Genomic DNA, 20,704 nt, shown 5'->3' on the forward strand with positions numbered 1-20,704 from the left:
ATACACATAATGAGAGACAGCGTTTCACCAGTAAATGCACGTAATGACAGACAGCTTTTCACCAGTACATGCACATAAGAGACCGCCTTTCACTTGAACCCAGATGGCGCCGGACTCGGACGCCTCGGCCACAGGGCTCCGGCCTTTTTTACATTTTTATAGGGCTATCCCTCCTCCACTCACCTCTGGCCTCACCTCTCGCTGAGACAGCTTTTCACCAGTAAATGCACATAATAAGAGACAGCTTTGCACCAGTAAATGCACATAATAAGAGACAGCATTTCACCAGTAAATGCACATAAGAGACAGCATTTCACCAGTAAATGCACATAATAAGAGACAGCTTTTCACCAGTAAATGCACATAATAGCAAACAGCCAGTGTCCTCAGTATATGTAGCCAGCAGATATATGTGCCCAGTATATGTAGCCAGAGGTATATGTCCCCAGTATATGTAGGCAGAGGTATATGTACCCAGTATATGTAGCCAGGGTTATATGTGCCCAGTAGATGTAGCCAGGGTTATATGTGCCCAGTAGATGTAGCCAGGGTTATATGTGCCCAGTAGATGTAGCCAGAGGTATATGTGCCCAGTAGATGTAGCCAGGGTTATATGTGCCCAGTAGATGTAGCCAGGGTTATATGTGCCCAGTAGATGTAGCCAGGGTTATATGTGCCCAGTAGATGTAGCCAGAGGTATATGTGCCCAGTAGATGTAGCCAGGGTTATATGTGCCTAGTAGATGTAGTCAGAGGTATATGTGCCCAGTAGATGTATCCAGGGTTATATGTGCCCAGTAGATGTAGCCAGGGTTATATGTGCCCAGTAGATGTAGCCAGAGGTATATGTGCCCAGTAGATGTAGCCAGGGTTATATGTGCCCAGTAGATGTTGCCAGGGTTATATGTGCCCAGTAGATGTAGCCAGGGTTATATGTGCCCAGTAGATGTAGCCAGGGTTATATGCCCAGTAGATGTAGCCAGGGTTATATGTACCCAGTAGATGTAGCCAGGGTTATATGTGCCCAGTAGATGTAGCCAGGGTTATATGTGCCCAGTAGATGTAGCCAGGGTTATATGTGCCCAGTAGATGTAGCCAGGGTTATATGTGCCCAGTAGATGTAGCCAGGGTTATATGTGCCCAGTAGATGTAGCCAGGGTTATATGTGCCCAGTAGATGTAGCCAGATGTATATGTGCCCAGTAGATGTAGCCAGAGGTATATGTGCCCAGTAGATGTAGCCAGAGGTATATGTGCCCAGTAGATGTAGCCAGGGGGTATATGTGCCCAGTAGATGTAGCCAGAGGTATATGTGCCCAGTAGATGTAGCCAGAGGTATATGTGCCCAGTAGATGTAGCCAGGGGGTATATGTGCCCAGTAGATGTAGCCAGAGGTATATGTGCCCAGTAGATGTAGCCAGATGTATAAGTGCCCAGTAGATGTAGCCAGAGGTAAATGTGCCCAGTAGATGTAGCCAGGGTTATATGTGCCCAGTAGATGTAGCCAGAGGTATATATGTGCCCAGTAGATGTAGCCAGATGTATATGTGCCCAGTAGATGTAGCCAGATGTATATGTGCCCAGTAGATGTAGCCAGAGGTATATATGTGCCCAGTAGATGTAGCCAGATGTATATGTGCCTAGTAGATGTAGCCAGAGGTATATGTCCCCAGTAGATGTAGCGCAGTGGCAGGCGGCAGTGAGCGGAACTTACCTGCGTCTTCTCTCGTCGCCGGCGCGGGATGATCTGCCGCTACTCTGGTCTGGTCCAGACTAGAGCAGCAGAACTTCCGGCGCAGGAGCGAGACGGAAGATAAGTCCCGCCCGCTGCCAAGCGCCACTGCGGAGTCCGCACTTGGAGGGGGACAGTCAGCGAGGGAGGGAGAGCACTAAGGTGAGAGAAGGGGGGGGAGATTGCCCCCCTTCTCCACCGCTGCCAACAGCTCTTCCTCCACTGCGCCACTGTCCTCCTGAAACAGGGCGGGCGGCCAATCGGCCGCCCTTTTACGGACGCTGCTGAATTCCTTACGGAAATCACGGGCAGCTTAATTTGTATAAAAAATTACGGGCTGCCCGTAAATTTACGGGCGGTTGGCAACATTGACAGCCGCTGCGACACACTGTGTGTCGACAGCACGGCTGTGATTTATCAGGGATTGCAGAGTGCAGGGGGACCTTAGGGGGGTTTGGAATACCAACAGAGGCTGGGCTGTATAGGCAGATCCAGCCTCACTATGAAGATCACATTGTTCAAACCCAGCTCGGGTTCTCTTTAAGTCAGAAAAAAATGAGTTTTACTCACCTGGGGCTTTTACCAGCCCCTTGCAGCAGTCCCGTGCCCTCGCAGCCACTCACTAATCCTCTGATCCCCCGCTGCCAGCTAGTTTCGTTTTTGCCGACAGGCCCGTCAGGACTGGCCACGCCTAGCTTTTTCCGCATTCCCGACTGCAATTAGAGCTATAGCGGGCAGCTAGCTAGCTGGCAGTGGGGGACCAGAGGATTAGTGAATGGCTGCGAGGGCACAGGACTGCGGCAGGGGGCTGGTAGAAGCCCCGGGTGAGTAAAACTCATTTTTTTTCTGACTTAAGGTTCACTTTAATCATTTTATAGCAGCCTCACTACGGTTCACCTAATATTTTGTTTCAAAAATGCCGAAGAGGATTTTTTTCTGCATATCACAACAGATCACCAACGATCACTGTTCATAACAGCTTCAGCAGATCAGGTTCAAGGCGTGTCTGTAACATATATGCAGGTATTTCCAGGCTCGTACTAACCCACCGAACTACCGACGATCTGCTCGGTGGGCCCCGCCTCCACATCTCCAGTGGGCCCTGCCTCCAGCCTGGGGTGAACAAATCCCTGCCTGCAGCACAAAGATTCTCCTCTCAGCGTTTGGATCAGTCATGCTGAGAGGCTGCTGCAGGCTTAGGCTGGGCTGTCTCATGTAGCTCCACCCCCCATGTGATGCTGGGCTGGGGCGGCAAAGTTCAAAGGCTCCAGCCCAGCGTGATCATCATGTGTACAAGTAGAAGCAGCAACTCTGGCTGGGCTTGCAGTGTATTCAGATTTTGCCCCAGGAGGTTTCCACAGTTTGTATTATATGGCCGCATGTTTCAGTGCGACTGCTGCCCTCTTCTCCTAAATGTGAGTACATGCTATCTTGCCCTTTTCATCATCTCCCATGCTGAAAGTAATAGCTCAGCTGACGGCCACAATGCAGATAGTCCAAAAGAAGCTGCTCAGCGTTAAATTGCGGTGACATGTGACATCTTGTAAGGTCTGGTCTAGATAACATCTTGGTGAGCCTCTCTCCTTCACTCCTGCTTGGTGCACGGCTCTCATTACTGGCCAGACTTTCTGCATTCACTTTCAGCTTTCCTTCTTATGACACTTCAGGCTGACTGAACACTGCAGGCAGAGCCGGGACAAGGTCCTCCAGCACCCAAGGCTGAGACACCAAAGTGCGCCCCTCCATCCTCCCACCCCAGCCGTCACACACTGATTGCTATTAGACTAAGAGGTGCCACAGGGCCCACAACCTCCCCAACACCTTAATCTCTAGTTATCTGGCTTGCAGTCACTGCCATGTATCCCCTTTTCTTATTTCTTTCTGCTTCAAACACAATTAGGAATGACAGCTGAATGAATTCTGCGCCCCCTCCTACACTGCGCCCTGAGGCTGGAGCCTCTCCAGCCTATGCCTCGGCCCGGCTCTGACTGCAGGGCACCCTTTCCTTACTGGATGGAATCTCACTTCTACTTTACATTCTTGTGTGAGTATTGTTTCCTATCTTAACCTCTTGCTGGGGTTTTCTACTGCAATGCTCTGCACTATACAGTACAGTTTCTGCTATTTGCAGCTGGCTGCATTTTGTCGCTATTTTTCAGTCAGTGTCTACCAATACATTGCAGGTTCTCTTTTTTTTCATGTGCACATTATACACTTTAATATGTGATGCTGCCATACATGGACAATTCTGATTAATTTCAGTTACTTAGGCCAATATTTTCTGATTATTGTGGTTTATTATTGGTCCCATACCACTGGTCTGTTTCATTGATGTTTTTAAAGTGATTTTAGTTGTCAGTAGTAAGAAAAACCACAATTATTAACCATTTTTTTTTCAATTAATGTCAATGTCGGCCCTCCACTTGGTCTAAGTTTTTTTTTTTTTTTTTTTTGGCCATCTGACTATTTGAGTTTGACACCCCTAATGTAGAAGCAGACAGCCAAGCTGATGCTGAGCACACACGATGTGATTTCCCGCTCGATCGGCGGGATCGATTGAATATTTTTGACATTTTCGATTGATACAGCTGTCGATTTTGCATACTTAACATGAGAAAATCGACGGCTGTATTGATTGAGACCCGATCGAACATGTCAGAAACAATCGATCGATCAGTTGATCAAGCGGGAAATCGCATTGTGTGTACCCAGCATGAGGCCAGAGAGGAAGTGAAGTGGAGTGAGGGACAACAGGAGCATGTGCAGTGCTCACCGATCTTCCCACTTTCACCTGAAGAACATTGCAAAGATTAAACCTCTGATTCCCCAGAGGATCTTCCAACCCTAGTTCACGCCTTCATCACATAACGGCTGGACTACTGCAATGCCCTTTATGCTGGCCTCCCCAAAAAGGACCTGCGTCGCCTGCAATTAGTGCAGAATGCTGCTGCCAGATTGCTAACAAACCAGCCTCACCACTGTCACATTACACCAATCCTTCGCTCACTGCACTGGCTACCAGTAGAATGGAGAATAATCTTCAAGATTGGACTGCTGACATTCAAATCCCTGCACAATCTGGGCCCTGGATACATGAAGGACTTGCTAAAGCTGCACCACACCTCTCACAACCTCAGATCAGCAAGTTCTATAAACTTGGTCACTCCCAGAGTGCACCTCAAAAAATCTGGAGATAGAGCCTTCTGTCATGCTGCCCCTACTCTTTGGAACTCCCTGCCACACCCATTAAAGACAGCACCATCCCTGGAGCTATTCAAATCCAGACTGAAAAGCCACCGGTTTAGCCTGGCATTTCCAGACTTATAAAATTCTTCCTCTGTACCACGATGGTCGGAGCCATGCTTATGCGCTTTAAGTCCTACGGGAGAAAAGCGCTTTACAAATGTTATTTGTTGTTGATTGCAGTCAGGAGAAGCCAGTGACGGAGAGTACAGATGCAGCAGGCGGGACAGGAAGGGGGTCTGTCGGGTGGAAGGCTTTCACAGCCAGGAGAGAACACGTGTGTTACTGTGTTAGGTAGGGATGGATGGTTCATGTGGAAAGAGACCTGCACTGTGCTGCATGCTTTACAAATCTGCAATCTGCCTGGTGCTGCTCAAAAAAAAAAAAAAATATTTTCTCCACATTGCAACTGCCATTTCTCTCTTCACATGATCAATTCCTACCCTACAGCAATTCACATGTTCTCTCCTGTCCTTACTTACAGTACATGCCAGATCCTTGTGATGTGGGAGGAGAGTGTGTAAAATAATGCTGCTAAGTTCATGTACATTTGGCCCTGTCCATGATGCATCATGACCACGCCCCCTTCTGGTGCATGGCCACACCCTTTTTTTCACCGCAATTATGGGATGTGTGGGCCCCAGGTTTAAATTTCTCTAGTGGGCCCCCAGGGTCCCAGTCCGACCCTGGGTATGTCTAACAGCAGCAACATATGTGTGCTCGCAATACTTACTGAGTTTGTTAGAGGAAAGCCACTCGTGGAGATGTCAGTGGACTCTTTGAGCTGCTTGTAGAAGAATTTATGGTACTCTGCTCTCACCTGCAAAGTACAAATAGAAGTTAGTTTTACTCATTTCTTTTTTTATGTTGCTATGCAAGGGGGAAGGGGTGGCACAGGAGTGGTATCACAAAGGATAGCCTGTCCAGTGGGCCTGTACTCCCGCCCTGCTGTGTGTGTGGGCGCATGTGGTGTCTTCTCAGCTTTTATTGAAGCCTGTATCACCAGTCTTGGGTATGGGTAAGATTTTCATATGGCAGAGAATACCGGCAACACAGGCTGCAATAAAATAGACACCACATTCAGACACACAGCAGGAAGGGAGAGAGCACAGGCACACTGGATGGGCTGCCCTGTATATTTCCTCCCTGAAGACAGATGGGAGAGGACAAGGGACAGGGGGAGGAGCCAGGGGATACAGATGCTGCTGCTGAAACTTGTGTTGTTTGCCTTTCTACAGAACTTTCCCGGACCGGTCCTGTCATTTCGCACTCTGGTCGACCAAAATCTGAAAACATGTAGTGTAACACAATTTGTTTCCATATTGGCTGCAGTAGCTGGCCTCTTTGCATATTGGCCCGGCCGGACAGATCCCAAAGTGGCCAGAGTTTCTGTTCTGAACGTGGCATATATATGTGAAACAATGTAACAAATTTATTTTGCATAAAAATGTAGAAAAAAATAGATTTTGCAAAATAAAATAATAATAATAAAAAAAAACCTGATGTACCTATTTATTGGTTATCAGCTCCTCCGTAAGTGGCCTGTTGCTTCCTGATCACTTCCAATGATTTTGAAACATTTGCCTTTTAGTCACATGGGCATACACATGAAGCCACACCTCCTCACTGACTGATAGCCTCTCAAGCACTCTGACAGCTATGTATCATAGGCTAACTGGGAGGAGAGGAGTGAGCAGGCTTGTGGGGAAAATGTGAATGAGGGTTATAAACACTGTGCTGTTTTGACTAAACTTTTTTTTGTGGAATTGATTTAATTCATTAGCAGCTTCAATGGAGTTATCTTGTATGAGATAAGTGCTCTGTTTTTGACCTCGTTGTGCTGGAAATTCTTGGAATGCTTTTATCTCTCTCTACTAGCAGAAAATATAGAAGCAGAAGTCCTCTGTTATTATCTCACACTGCCCCCTAGTGACAAGTGGTCATAAATACATATTACAACAGCACTAATTAAAAGCAAAGGAAATGTAACAGATAAGAAATGAGCTAAAATAAATTGGCCAGGAACACTTGCAAGCCTCTACATAAATTGGGTGCTAAAGGATTAAAATGATACTTTTTTTCAATGGCTAAAACAATCTTGTCTATACTTGTTTAGGAAAGCTATAAGCAACTAAGCAACAAAGCTACAATTATATTTTGTAATGTCATCTTCATCTCGATCAGTAAACAGAAGCGTGTCACCTGCTGGTTGAGCACACAATGCACAAGGAAGATGTACACCCCTTGGAGGCTGTTACAGATGGTGAAGATGTATGACATCACCACAGAAAATGGTCCAAACTGGAAGAAGCCGATTCCCCAGGTGCAGCCAAGAATGAATGCCTGGGCCAGAGCTTTGAACGTCAGTAACCTGGGGAGGAAAAAACATTAGAACAAACTTGATTGAAGCTGATGTATGCTGTTTGGTCTTCAAAGAAATTTAGTGAACCCTTGGTGAAAATAAACTCATGAGATAAACAATTGTATCTATGCTTTTACTCCTATAAATGACTTTTTAATGTATACTTTAGTTTTTTGTGTTTGAACATTTACAAAGAACATTTAATGGTTTATTGTGTCTGCTCAATGGCAGCCTATAAAGTGTCCCAGGACTAAAATACACAAACTAATTACCTTTTTTATCTATCCATTGGTCTCAGAAGTTGTTCTCTGCAGGAAAAAGTTTTATACCTGTAATTCTTCATCAGTGAGGGTTACGCTATAATTTGACAGGTCCGACATGAGAGAAACTGTCACTTGCATGCCTAAAGGTTAAAAAGGAACCGTAACAGAGGATTGAACTTCATCCCAATCAGTAGCTGATACCCCCTTTCCCATGAGAAATATATTCCTGTAAATAAACAGATCATCAGGGGGCTCTGTATGGCTGATATTGTGATGAAACCCCTCCCACAGTGTGATGTCAGGACCAGGGTTCTATTTTCAAGGCTCTTGTTGCATTGTGGGAAATAACAGCTGTTTCCCACTGCCAAAAATGCATCAACTCTTTCCACAGACATCCCCTGCCAGCAGCAAAGATTTCACCATGTAATAAATGTCTGAATGTAAATCAAGGAGAGGAAAGATTTTACCATGGGGAAATATTGACTAAATGATTTATAAATAAATATTTTAAAAATTAAGCACTTTTTCATTATGCTATATTCACTGCAGTTCCTCTTTAACTCTTTCAGGTTAACTTTCAGCCTGATTAATTTGTTTGGCACTGTACATACACATGATTATCTCATTATGTCACATGTCACCTCGGGTACACATTAAGGAGGAACCCCAATGAAAATAACGTAATCAACAAAAGTGCTTAATTTTTACAATAATTATGTATAAATGAGTTAGTCAGTGTTTGCCCATTGTAAAATCTTTCCTCTCCCTGATTTACATTCTGAAATGTATCACATGGCGACATTTTTACTGCTGGAAGGTGATGTCTCTGGAGGAGATGCTGCTTGCATTTTTGGCAGTTGGAAACAGCTGTTATTTCCCACAATACAACAAGGCTCCCACAGTGTGATGTCAGCACCATGGTCCTGACATCACGCTGTGGGAGGGGTTTCACAACAATATCAGCCATACAGCGCCCCCTGATGATCCGATTGAGAAAAGGTAAAGATTTATCAGGGGGAAGGTGGTATCAGCTACTGATTGGGATGAAGTTCAATCCTTGGTTACGGTTTCTCTTTAAAGGGTACATAAACTGAAGTTGGGCATGCTAAGCTAGGCATATGTTGGTGTCCCTTTATTATCTCTCCTGTTTCCTGTTATTAGCTTTTTTGTTATCTACTGTCCAGCAGTCAAATACATTTTATCTATCTTGATTTTGGTTACATAATAGTAGGACTCGAGTACAGGGCCCTAATTACTCAGTCGACATCACCTTACCCATAAATGACATTGTGGTCTATGGTGGCGCCCTGGTTACCTGATTTTCCCCTGCTGTGCATGAGCACATCTGTACTGTGCAAGTGCTGGTGTATGACCTGGGCCACCCAGTACAAGGAAACACTTGTGCACAGGATCTTAAAGTGGTTTGAAAGTCAGCATTTCTACTTTGCTCTAAAAGATTCCTTACAGCTTTAAAATTACTATCCCAGAAAAAAATTATAGCAGAACATTATTGAAACGGTTACACACAGCACTTTGTCCTGCTATGGAATGGCTATTCAGCTTCAAGTCTGCATCCAGACTGGAGATAACAGTATCTTTGTTTACATTCCAATGTTGTTACATTTGTGTGTAAACAACTGAAAACACTCTCTGAGATGCTATCTGCGCTACAAGCATACACACAGTTCAGAACAGCTGACTAGAAGATTTTTATACTGTATATAATAAAAAGCATCTGGAATAAAATGCAATGACAGCTTTCAGGGCAAGATAAACTACACTTTGGAAACTTGTTATTTTTAGACAGACAATATTACTTGTGCACAAAAGCAAATATGATAACTGTGTAAGTAATAAAAAGTAGGAAAACACATTTTTATTGAATGTTGTGTCAGAGTTTCAGGCCACTTTAACTCAGTGCATTCTTTATACTGGGCAAGCAAGGGTTGAGAAAACAAACAGGGGTACCACCCTATGGGCCTGGTGCACAAGAGTGCGGTAAACACCGGGTTAACACACATCTTGCTATGGTAATATGAGGTAAAAATGCATGTTACCATAACAATGCGCGTATTGCCACAGTAACACTCTCGGAGCTATAGGGTTAATGTGTGGTGCTACCCTAGCATTAGCAACGGTAAAACTGCTGCACTGCAACTTTACCGGGTTTTTGTGTGCCTGGTACTGTGTGGGCAGCACAGTGGTGTAGTGGTTAGAACTCTCGCCTTGCTGGGTCCCTGGTTCAAATCCCAGCCAGGGCACTATCTACACAGAGTTTGTATGTTCTCCCTGTCTCTCTGTGGGTTTCCTCCAGTCACTCTGGTTTCCTCACACATCCCAAAAACATACGGATAAGTTAATTGGTTTCCCCCTAAAATTGGCCCTAGACTACGATAAATAACTGGACAAGTCTATAGACAATATACTATGTACAGCACTGCAGAAGGTGTTACCACTATATAAATAATAATAATGCCTTTTAAAGCGGAAACAAACCAAACATTGTTTTAATTCAAAATATTTAGTTGCATCACTCTGACACATACAAAGATAAATAAACACTCCATCAAGCCTATGAGCAATTCAGTGCATGCTTTTTCACCCTTCTCTTTTCATAACTAGGGTTATAGAGGTGTCAGCCATTAATTCTGAGCTTAGTAGGAGGTTTTAGATCATGGGTGTGTTTGTCATCAGCTACCCTCCCTCACAGGGGCATCGTCTATGTGAAATCTCACACAAGCTGAGATCACCTCCCCGTGACATCATCAGTAGCAGCCTGTGTTTTGTTTTTGTTTTTTTATCTTCTCCACCAGTCTGCCGGATTCTGTCCCGGCAATATGAAAGGAAGGAAGGGATTCCTCCGAAAAATGTAAAATATTTTATATTTGTCGTCATGCAGCTGAAAAAATGCTGCTATTTATTATTATAATTTAGAAAATAGATTTTATTTTCTGAAATGAAATCTTGTATTTTTAATTTGGGTCCACTTTAAGTAAAGGATAGTTTCTAAGTCACCTGTCTAGAAAACTAGAATACAATAGACAATTTGTTTGCTTATTGTGCTCTACAACCTTACCGGGTGTTCTTCAGAGAGGACACATTCGTGTTCAGGGATGCCAGCCTCTTCCTCAGGAGCCACACAGTGAGGACTAGCAGAACTGTGTTTGTCTAAGTGGAAAGAATGAGTAGGTATTGAATCAAGATAAAGAGATGCTGAGATACAAAAGACACAAAAGTGTGTTGGAAAAACAAACGTGTCTATTGAGGAACAGTATGCATACATCCCTCAGACAGAAGTAGCAGCAGTGAGTGACATGAAGTTTAATATGAGGGTAGAGGTGACATGAAGTTAAAGAGAATCTGTATTGTTAAAATCGCACAAAAGTAAACATACCAGTGCGTTAGGGGACATCTCCTATTACCCTCTGTCACAATTTCGCCGCTCCTCGCCGCATTAAAAGTGGTTAAAAACAGTTTTAAAAAGTTTGTTTATAAACAAACAAAATGGCCACCAAAACAGGAAGTAGGTTGATGTACAGTATGTCCACACATAGAAAATACATTCATACACAAGCAGGCTGTATACACCCTTCCTTTTGAATCTCAAGAGATCATTTGTGTGTTTCTTTCCCCCTGCAGCTATCTTCCACTGAAGTGTCAGGCTGTTTCTTCCTGCAGAGTGCAGACAGCTGTGCCTGTATGTAATTCCTCAGTATGTGAAAGCCCAGCCAGCTCAGAGGAGGCTTTATCCAGCTTGTAAAAGATAATAGAACAGAGAGAAGCTGCACTAATCTAAATATCACACAGGCAGTGTGCAGAGAGGGGCCTGGATGGGGGAGTTCATAGCAGAACCACAACACTGAAGAACTTGGCAGCCTTCCAGACACAGGCCTGACAAGTCTGACAAGAGAGAGATAAGTTGATTTATTACAGAGACTGTGATAGTAGAAAGTGCTGCAGTAAGCCAGAACACATTAGAATAGCTTTTGGAACTTGTAGGATGATAAAAAACAGGATGCAATTTTCGTTACAGAGTCTCTTTAAGAAAGGGAAGAGGCAGAGCAAATTTTTTTTACTAATGTTACAAAAAGATCTGAAAACTAAGTGGAGCAGCATGTTGGGATATTGGATAGCACTCTCTCCTTGCAGTGCTGGAATCCCAGTTCAAATCTAAGCTAGGACACTGTGCATAGAGTATATGGGCTAGTTCTTAGTGCTCAGTTGTGTTGTGTTAATTCTACATGTCAACTGCCCATAAAAGTCTATGGGGCAGTTCACAGTACTATGTAATTGACCGCATTATCCTAACTTGCTGTATGCAGGCTTTGTATTAGCGTCTATGCCCAGTCTCCAATGCAGTTCACACTCATTATAATGTGTGTGTTATGCTACTGACCACTGTGAACCCAGCCCTAAAGACTACCTACACACAAAAAATAAAAATCAGTCAACACTGCTGTAATGAAAAGGTATTCACCTCCGGAGTCTTGTCCCATGAAGCCGCCCAAAAGACCCCCCATCACTCCACTTCCACTGCTCGGCCCCGCCTCCCCTCTCTCCTCCGAGAAAAAACGCCCAGCAATTTAATGCAGTAAATAGCTTGGCATTTTTCTCAGAGGAGAGGGGGGAGGCGGGGCCAAGCAGAGGAATTGTAGTTATGCGGGGTCTTTTGGGCGGCTTCGTGGGACAAGACTCTGGAGGTAAATATAACTTTTCATTACAGCAGCGCTGACAAATTTTTATTTTTGTATGGAGGTCCTCTTTAAAGGGGAACTGAAGAGAGAGGTATATGGAGGCTGCCATATTTATTTCCTTTTAAGCAATACCAGTTGCCTGGCAGCCCTGCTGATCCTCTGCCTCTAATACTATTAGCCATAGCCCCTGAACAAGCATGCAGCAGATCAGGTGTTTCAGACTTTAAAGTCAGAGCTGACAAGACTAGCTGCATGCTTGTTTCTGGTGTTGTTCAGATGCTACTGCAGAGAAATGGACCAGCAGGGCTGCCAGGCAACTGGTATTGATTAAAAGGAAATAAATATGGCGGCCTCCGTAAACCTATTACTTCAGTTCCCCTTTAAAGGGGTTCTGTGGCCCTTTTTCTGATTGCAGTTTAAATGAATTAATATGTTCCTTTAATAAGTACAAATCTTTTTTTTACCTCTCTAGTGTTGAAAAAGCTGTACTGTCTCTCTCCAGCTCCTTTCTAATTATTCGTCTTGTTGACGAATATTGTGCTGCAGGAAAAGGCAGACTAACAGCCGCTGTTCCACTTTTTCTTTCCCTCCCCCTGCTGTCACGTCATCATTGACCTTCGTGCACGCTCCAGACAGCAGGGGGAGGGAAAGGCAGGGAGGAACAGCTGCTGTTAGTCTGCCTCTTCCTGCAGCACAATATTCGTCTAACAAGATGAATAATTAGAAAGGAGCTGGAGAGAGACAGCACAGCTTTTTCAACACAAGAGAGGTAAAAAAAAGGATTTGTAATTATGAAAGGAACATATCAATTCATTTAAATTGCAATCAGAAAAAGGGCAACAGTACCCCTTTAATGTTCTGTCCATATTTGTGTGGGGTTTCCTCTGAGCACTCCAGTTTCCTCCTATGCCCCCAAAACATACAATTGAATGGGTTCCCTAAAAAATGCGCATAGGCATCGGTGTATCAAATTATGACTACAGTAGGGATTAGATTGTGAGCTCCTCTGAAGGACAGCCATGCACAACCTAAAGTGATGCGGAAGATGTCAGTGCTCTATAAATGCAACTAATAATAATAACTTATTGCACTAGTAGACTTAACATGCATGATTTCTGTTTGTTCCACTCCTCACATATGCAGTGTATGTTACACAGGCACTAATAAACATTTCAGGATAAGGGAAAATATAAAAATAATAGTATACTACCCCCTAATGAAAGTTTGGAAACATGGACATAGGCATATACATTATTTCAATATTTATCTATCTGTCCATCCATCCATCTACTTTGAATAGCATATATATGTGACGAACATTACGGAAAGTCGTGTGCGTAATCGCAACGATTTTCGTATGGTGCAGCCATTTTTGTCAGTGTTGTGTAACTACAAAAAATGCCCTTCCTTTCTCTTTCCCCTCTCTGAGAGCATTGCAGAGAGTACATTAACCCTCCCCCACATCCTGTGTCAGGAAAGAACTTCACAAGTGGCTCACTCCCCTGCCGAGAAGCCATTTGGTCACTCAGCTCATCTCCACCAAACCAGCTCAAACTGGTTGAGATTCAAATTTCCCTCCAAGCTCATAGCCTCACACAAAGGGAACGTTAACTTATTAATAATTCAAAATAGGTTTGGCACAGCAAGACAAAAATTACATTTTCTGATACCTAGGAAACAGTTCTATCAGTCACCTAAAGTGCACGTTTCTAGCTATCAGGAATCCATAGAGAAACCGCTTTATCCGGCCTGCGTAGAGCAAATGCGACAGACTAGGCAATAGGCATGTATAGCCTCGTTTAATAGAGGGTCGCGAGCCGTTTACGAATATAGTCTCGGATTTGCGATACACTAATCTTGGGCGGAGTCCCACAAATTATTAATAAATTGGTACATTTCTTGCTCTGTGGGTGGCAACCTGGCTTCCAGGAGATAACCCTGGCTTAAACACACCTACTTTTCAGGTAGTGACAGCCCCAAACTCAGATCCTATAAAAGGGGGGCGGGACCAAACCTGACCAGTTCTTCAATTTCCATCGACCAGGGAGGTCCAGACATGTGCTCAAGGAGAACCGGGCGCATGTTGTGTACAAAGGACTTTTAACCTGAATGCCTACCTTTAAACTGGACTATTTTTCTTCATGCTTCAAATGGACTGCTTAGCTAACTAAGTAAGAACTTTCTGATTTTATTCCTTTTTATTTTTAAGCTCTGTGTTTATGTGTTAATAGGTGTATATAACTGTATGTAATGCATTTTTGTTATTAAACGTTTAAAAATCATTTAGCGGTTATGACCTGTTGCTGAACATACACAATCGTACCTATTCTCCTGAAATCGCTACCCTGTGTTTAATAGAAGTATACACTTATAACCCGTATGCGAGAACCCGGCCCAGATATAACGATCTGACCCAGGTTCCTGCATACTGCTAAGGGTTAATAGAGCGTTCTCCAAGTCCTAGTAAAATTACAGTAGCGGGCTGTGTAACTCGCTTGGTGGCAGATCTTTGAATTGTATGTGTGTGGTGAATCGGTTGGTATCAGAACGCTCCCTTCGCGAGTCAGTTCATCAAATTGCGAACGTGGGTTACCCTTCGTGATGAACAAATGACCGTGTGAGAGGATTTCTGACGCTGATCGACTGACCCACCCGCAGACCGGCCTTGCGGTCTGTGACAATATATATATATGCACACAGTATATATATTTTGCGTTTATACGGTGCTGACGTCTTCCACAGTCCCTTACAGAGTGGAATCAGACTGATGGCTTGTTGTTGGATTTATGATAGGTACACACGATACAATTTTCTGTTAGATTTACCGGCTAGATCGATTTTTTCCAACATGTCCGATCTTTATTTCGATCGATTATCTGATCAATTTTCTGATCTATTTTCATGCACTTCTATGGAAATCAATCGGAAAATCGGCGAAATTAAGATTTGGACATGTTGGAAAAAATCGATCTGGAAAGTAATTCTAACAGAAAATTGTATTGTGTGTACCTAGCATTACACAACAGGTTTGATATATGGATAATACTTACACAGATGAATGCACAGGCTGGACCAAGGAAACTCCAAATAAGGCTTAGGTCAAGCCAGCAACTGGAGAAAAGAAAGTAGTGTAGGGTTACGGGGATTAAAAATTGTCTTCATTGTCAAACTAAACTATTTAAAATGAATGGTCATTCCTACTAGATAGAACACGTGAGATATATACAGAGACATTACCAGTTTATTACTAAAGGCAAAAGCCCGTACAAGGCCGCACACATTGTCTGGGATGCCATTACAACCTGGGCTGGTCAATGAGATGCAAATAATCGCGTTCCACCTCTGCGTCATTCAATTGGTGCATTCTCAAGCTGCATACATTTGCATAATCCGCATCAACAGATAGGTTTGCAATTGTCCAGTACCGTTGCTAATCATGCCGTGGAAGTCGTCAGCAGGGCATGTGTGTAAATGATGCTTAGTCCCTGGAAACACAGTATGAAACACATCTACAAACTCAATTACACTGCCAGGGCAGCATTTCTGCCCTCCCTTCCTTCTGGGCCAATACAAACAACTATACATTTGTTCTCCCGTCCATTATCTCTTTCATCCATTATCATTAAGTTCTACATTTAAAAAAAAAACCTGAAAGCCGAAACCTGTGAACAGCACATTTATTGATGACACAAGTGAGCTACAAATCTGAACATTAGACCGGCACGACCTATATATCTCATCTGGTCCACAGATACACACCCAGCCACCCACTCCACTCTTCCACACATTTTGCACTCCCATGTGCAATTTCTCCTGGGCTGTCCCAACTTTCTGGAACTCCTTCCCACTCCCTATCAGGTTTGCCAGCTCATTTTACATCTTTAACCATTTCACCACTAAGGAATGTTGACCCTTACAGACCAGAGCAATTTTCACCTGTCAGCGATCCTCCCTTTCATTCACCAATAACTTTATCACTACTTATCAAACCAAAATGATCTATACCTTGTTTTCCCACCACAAATTAGGCTTTTCAGGGGTGATATTTGTTTTCAGTAATTACTTTACTTTCCATTAATTTGAAAGGGGAAACATGGGAAAACATGAAAAGGACACTATTTCTCTAATTCCATCCCTTATAGTTTTAAAATAAACAATGAAAATGTAAATAAAACCCACATATTTTATTTGTTACGGTTATTGCAAAGTTTAAATGATGTCCCTAGTACAATGTATCGTGACAATATATTATTTTGAAATAAAGTTTTATTTTTTTGGGGGGGTTTGTTTTATTTTACCCGATCAAGCCCTTATATGTCTCGCCACACACTATTCTGTGTGCTCTGAACATAGTTCAAAGCACACCGACAGGAAAGATCATTGGCTTCTTGTTGAACCCATGATCATTCCCTTATAGGCACTTTCATTGGCCCAGGGAACACACGTTCCCACGCACCTATCACAGATGTGTCAGTCTTGGCGGGTACGCGCAACAGGAGCACACACGTGTGTGCACAGAGGCAGCAGTGGTGTGCAACATATTAAAATGTCTATTTGCCGTTAACAAGGACAAACAAAGGATGTAGGATGTTTATGGTTACTGGTGCTTAAGTGGTTAAACAAGCCCTTAAAGGGGTTCTGTTAGGGGTTTCTGAGGAGAAAAACAGACCCTTACCTTGGGCTTCTATCAGCCCCGTGCAGCGGTAATGTCCCACGCCGTCCTCCTCCCATCTGCTGTTCTCCGCCGCCGGCCCCGGTCTAAGCGGCATGGGATCGAACTGCGGCTGCGCTACAGTGGCCGCGCACCCGCTCGCTTCCGCCTGCGTCATCGGAAGCTTACTGCGCAAGCGCAGTACAAGGCTCCGTTGTACTGCACCTGCGCAGTAAGCCTCAGATGACGCGAGCGGAGGCACGGCAACGCGCTTTATTTGTCTGTGTGACAGACGAATAATAGCCCGGTGCTGGCTGCGGGGAACGGCAGATGGGAGCAGGACGGCGTGGGACATTACCACTGCAGGGGGCTGATAGAAGCCCCAGGTAAGTGGCAATTTTTCTCCTCAGGAACCCCCACAGAACCCCTTTAAACCCCAAATCTTCATGATGGCCTCCCCCCCTCCCCCCACCCCAATGCATTAACTCTCTCTGCCGTGCACCCTTCTTAATGTGTCCCTACCCCCCTTGCTTTAGATTGAAGCCTTTAGCAGTGTCCCTCTCCCTCTACTGTATCCTACTTGCTCATGCACCCCAATCATCGTGCACCCTTCCCACAGACTGGGGTGAACTTAAATGACTTGGTCTCTATGACTACTACTCCAGGTTTCCTCTGCTATCTTGTCACCCCTATATATCTTTGCCTGTAACCCTATTTATTGCCCAGCACAGTGTAATATGTTGGCACTCTACAAATACATTAAATAAATAGTAATAAACTAAAGTGATGATAGCTTACTATTCCCTTGTTGAATAGCCTTGTGGATGAATAGACGCTGAGATCCCCACAATCACAGCTGGGACTCCGAATCCCAGAAGACACATAACCGGAAGGTTGGACCGCCGAGAGGCCATATAATTCACAGAGCGCAAGTTCTGGACCGTCATAAAGAGAAGGCAACTCTCAATGGACATCCAGCAGAATGCACTGAGGAACAGGAAGTGGAGACTGCCAGCAATTAGGCGGCACAGCACCTGAAGATTCAAGTTGGACAAAATCATTATAAAGATGCCCATTAACGGTACAATTTTTTCATCAGATACAATCTTTCGACGTGATTTGAACGATTGTAACTAATTGGAAGACAATTATCGATTGTTCACATTTACTGAACGATTCATTACTAAACGATTCATTCTTAAAATTTTATCATAAAATACAACTTTTCGGATCGATTTTATCCTATTCAGCAACCCTCCAAAGAATCGTTCCTTATCGTTACTTTCATAAACTGCAAATTTACTATACAATTCGTTTATTAAAATCGCATCAAAAGATTCCATTTGGTGAAAAATTTTTACCATCAATGGGCAGCTTTAGACTTATTGCAGACATCAATCCAACAAACATTGATTCAGGTAATACTTTTAATGACTAACTGTGAATCGATATCACCAAGCTACAAAGCTCATTTGGTGGCAGTCATGTGACAATTTTTCTTGTTCTGCCAAAAAAAAAAAAAAATTCACATTGCTATCTAGGGATCTCAGTGGAAGAGGGTTATGGGTGTGTGTGCATGTGCGAGTGTGTGTGTGCGTGCGTTCGTGTGTGTGTGTGTGTGCGTGTGTGTGCGTGCGTGCGTGCGTTCGTGTGTGTCTCCAGACAGAAAGCGAGGGATTGCTATATAATTTGGTGGTGGATACCATTTATTGCCTTAGCTTGATGATTTATATACAGTGGAGATTTGTACTCTCATTTATACTAAAGGAGCTTGGGTTCATTTTGGGCTTTTTATTTGAGAAATGACCTTATGTGGACTTATTTTATGGATCTGATAGCACTTATGTGTTTTTGCCTTAAAGTAGTACTGTTGGGGGGTCGGGGAAAAATGAGTTGAACTCACCCCGGGCTTCTAATTGTCCCCCGCAGGCATCCTGTGCCCGCGCAGCCACTCACCGATGCTCCGGCCCTGCCTCCGGTTCACTTTTGAAATTTCAGACTTTAAACTCTGGAAACCACTGCGCCTGCGTTGCCATGTCCTCGCTCCCGCTGATGTCACCAGGAGTGTATTGTGCAGTCCCAGTATGGTCCGTGCCCGCACAATACGCTCCTAGTGACATCAGCGGGAGCGAGGACACGGAAATGCAGGCGCAGTGGTTTCCAGACTTTAAAGTCGGAAATTCCAGAAGTGAACTGGAGGCAGGGACTGGAGCATCGGTGAGTGGCTGCGCGGGCACAGGATGTCTGCGGGGGACCATTAGAAGCCCCGGGTAACTTCAACTCATTTTCCCCCCACCCCCCTACAGTATTCCTTTAAAGTGGACTGGAACTCCTGCACAGGACAAAAGGAACACATAGAAAAATGCACCCTGTATGTATTTAGAGAGTTTAGCCTGTCTAACCCCCCCCCCCCCCATATGTGACTCATCACAAATGTAATTTGAACCCTCAGCTGTGGCAGCTGGCTGCCTCTGTAGAGCAGCTAATTTTTAAACACAGAATGTTAACCCTATGTCTTCTTCCATGAAAGCAAGAAGTAGACACACTGCAGATTTATTGCAGGCTTTGTATCAGTTGTAACACATAAATGTTTTTTTATTTATAGGGTATTATGCTGTTGCTTATCTTTCAGAGCAGAGAGGAAGTTCTGAGTTCAGGTCAACTTTACAGTGCTGTTCATGCCTATCCAAATTAAGGAGAGAGTTACAAAAAATCAAGTAGGGAAAAGAGAAAATTACCTGTCTCTTGGTTTGACGAAGACCCACTAGAAGGATTAGCTGTCCGGAGAAGAGGCAGCCACACAGAACGATCAGGACAGAGGTGTGGGGGCTCTTCAGAGAGCGACACAGTATAAATGTGAGCAGAGACAGGCACAGGCAGAGGAGAGATATACTCAGGCCAATATTGGCGCTAATGATGAGCTCAGGGTAATCCTGCAATGACAAAATAAACAGAAGGCATAGCGTTAAAGAGTAACTGTCGGGCATAAAATCAAAAATCAATTCTTTATTTGTATCTGGTAAACAAGTACCGTATATACTCGCATATAAGCCGACCCATGTATAGGCCGAGGTACCCACTTTTCCCTCAGAAACCAAGAAAAAGTGATTGACTCCCTCCACGGTAGCCAGATGTTCCCCCAGTACAAGTCAGCCCCCCTCCCCATAGCCAGATGTGCCCCAGGATCATACAGCTGTGTCTCAAGAAGCCACTAGATGGCATCATAGATATGAGACTAAGCGATTGCCACACAGGAAAAATTGCACCATTGACATGTTGCTTGCACGCTCCACTTCACAAGCCAGGCGACACAGATAGTCTTGAGCAGCACACTCTGCACACCATGTTTAAGGGGATGCGGGGCACGGACACAGCAGAGAGCAAGCTGGTAAGAGCAGGATCACTAGTGCAACATCCATAGGCTCCTCTGCCATAACAAAACCTGCTCCACCATCTGTTTTGCTCCACTGACTCACATATAAGCCGAGGGGGTAACTTTTCAGCACATTTTTTTATGCTGAAAAATTAGGCTTATATGCGAGTATATACAGTAATACAGATGCTAACCAGGCAATCCAGAAGTTCCCTGGCTCTTATTAGGTACATCTGTGACACAAACGAAGTTGCAGGGCATGCTGGGTTTTCTCTTTTTCTTCTTTACTTTCCCCTCAGACTTAACTAATGCAGTCTGATTGGCTGAAGCCTCTTTCCCTCCTGTTTTCCCCTCTCACACCTCTGTTCCTCTCTGAGTGGTCAATATT

At 44.1% G+C, this 20,704-nt stretch overlaps 1 protein-coding gene across 3 annotated transcripts in view; it reads right to left on the reverse strand.

Annotated features, from left to right (window-relative positions):
* LOC137562807 (adhesion G protein-coupled receptor E2-like) overlaps positions 1 to 20,704 on the reverse strand; it is a 146,602-nt gene that overhangs the window by 6,453 nt on the left and 119,445 nt on the right. For all 3 annotated transcript variants that reach the window (XM_068274515.1, XM_068274513.1, XM_068274514.1), the window contains 6 exons: positions 19,682 to 19,876; positions 17,742 to 17,977; positions 15,343 to 15,403; positions 10,675 to 10,766; positions 7,176 to 7,344; positions 5,707 to 5,793 (listed from right to left, as the gene is read on the reverse strand). In XM_068274515.1, coding sequence (XP_068130616.1) covers positions 5,707 to 5,793; positions 7,176 to 7,344; positions 10,675 to 10,766; positions 15,343 to 15,403; positions 17,742 to 17,977; positions 19,682 to 19,876 — 840 coding nt within the window. The remainder of the gene's footprint in view (positions 1 to 5,706; positions 5,794 to 7,175; positions 7,345 to 10,674; positions 10,767 to 15,342; positions 15,404 to 17,741; positions 17,978 to 19,681; positions 19,877 to 20,704) is intronic.

This window comes from Hyperolius riggenbachi, chromosome 3 (assembly GCF_040937935.1).
Source record: "Hyperolius riggenbachi isolate aHypRig1 chromosome 3, aHypRig1.pri, whole genome shotgun sequence".
Lineage (NCBI taxonomy): Eukaryota > Metazoa > Chordata > Amphibia > Anura > Hyperoliidae > Hyperolius > Hyperolius riggenbachi.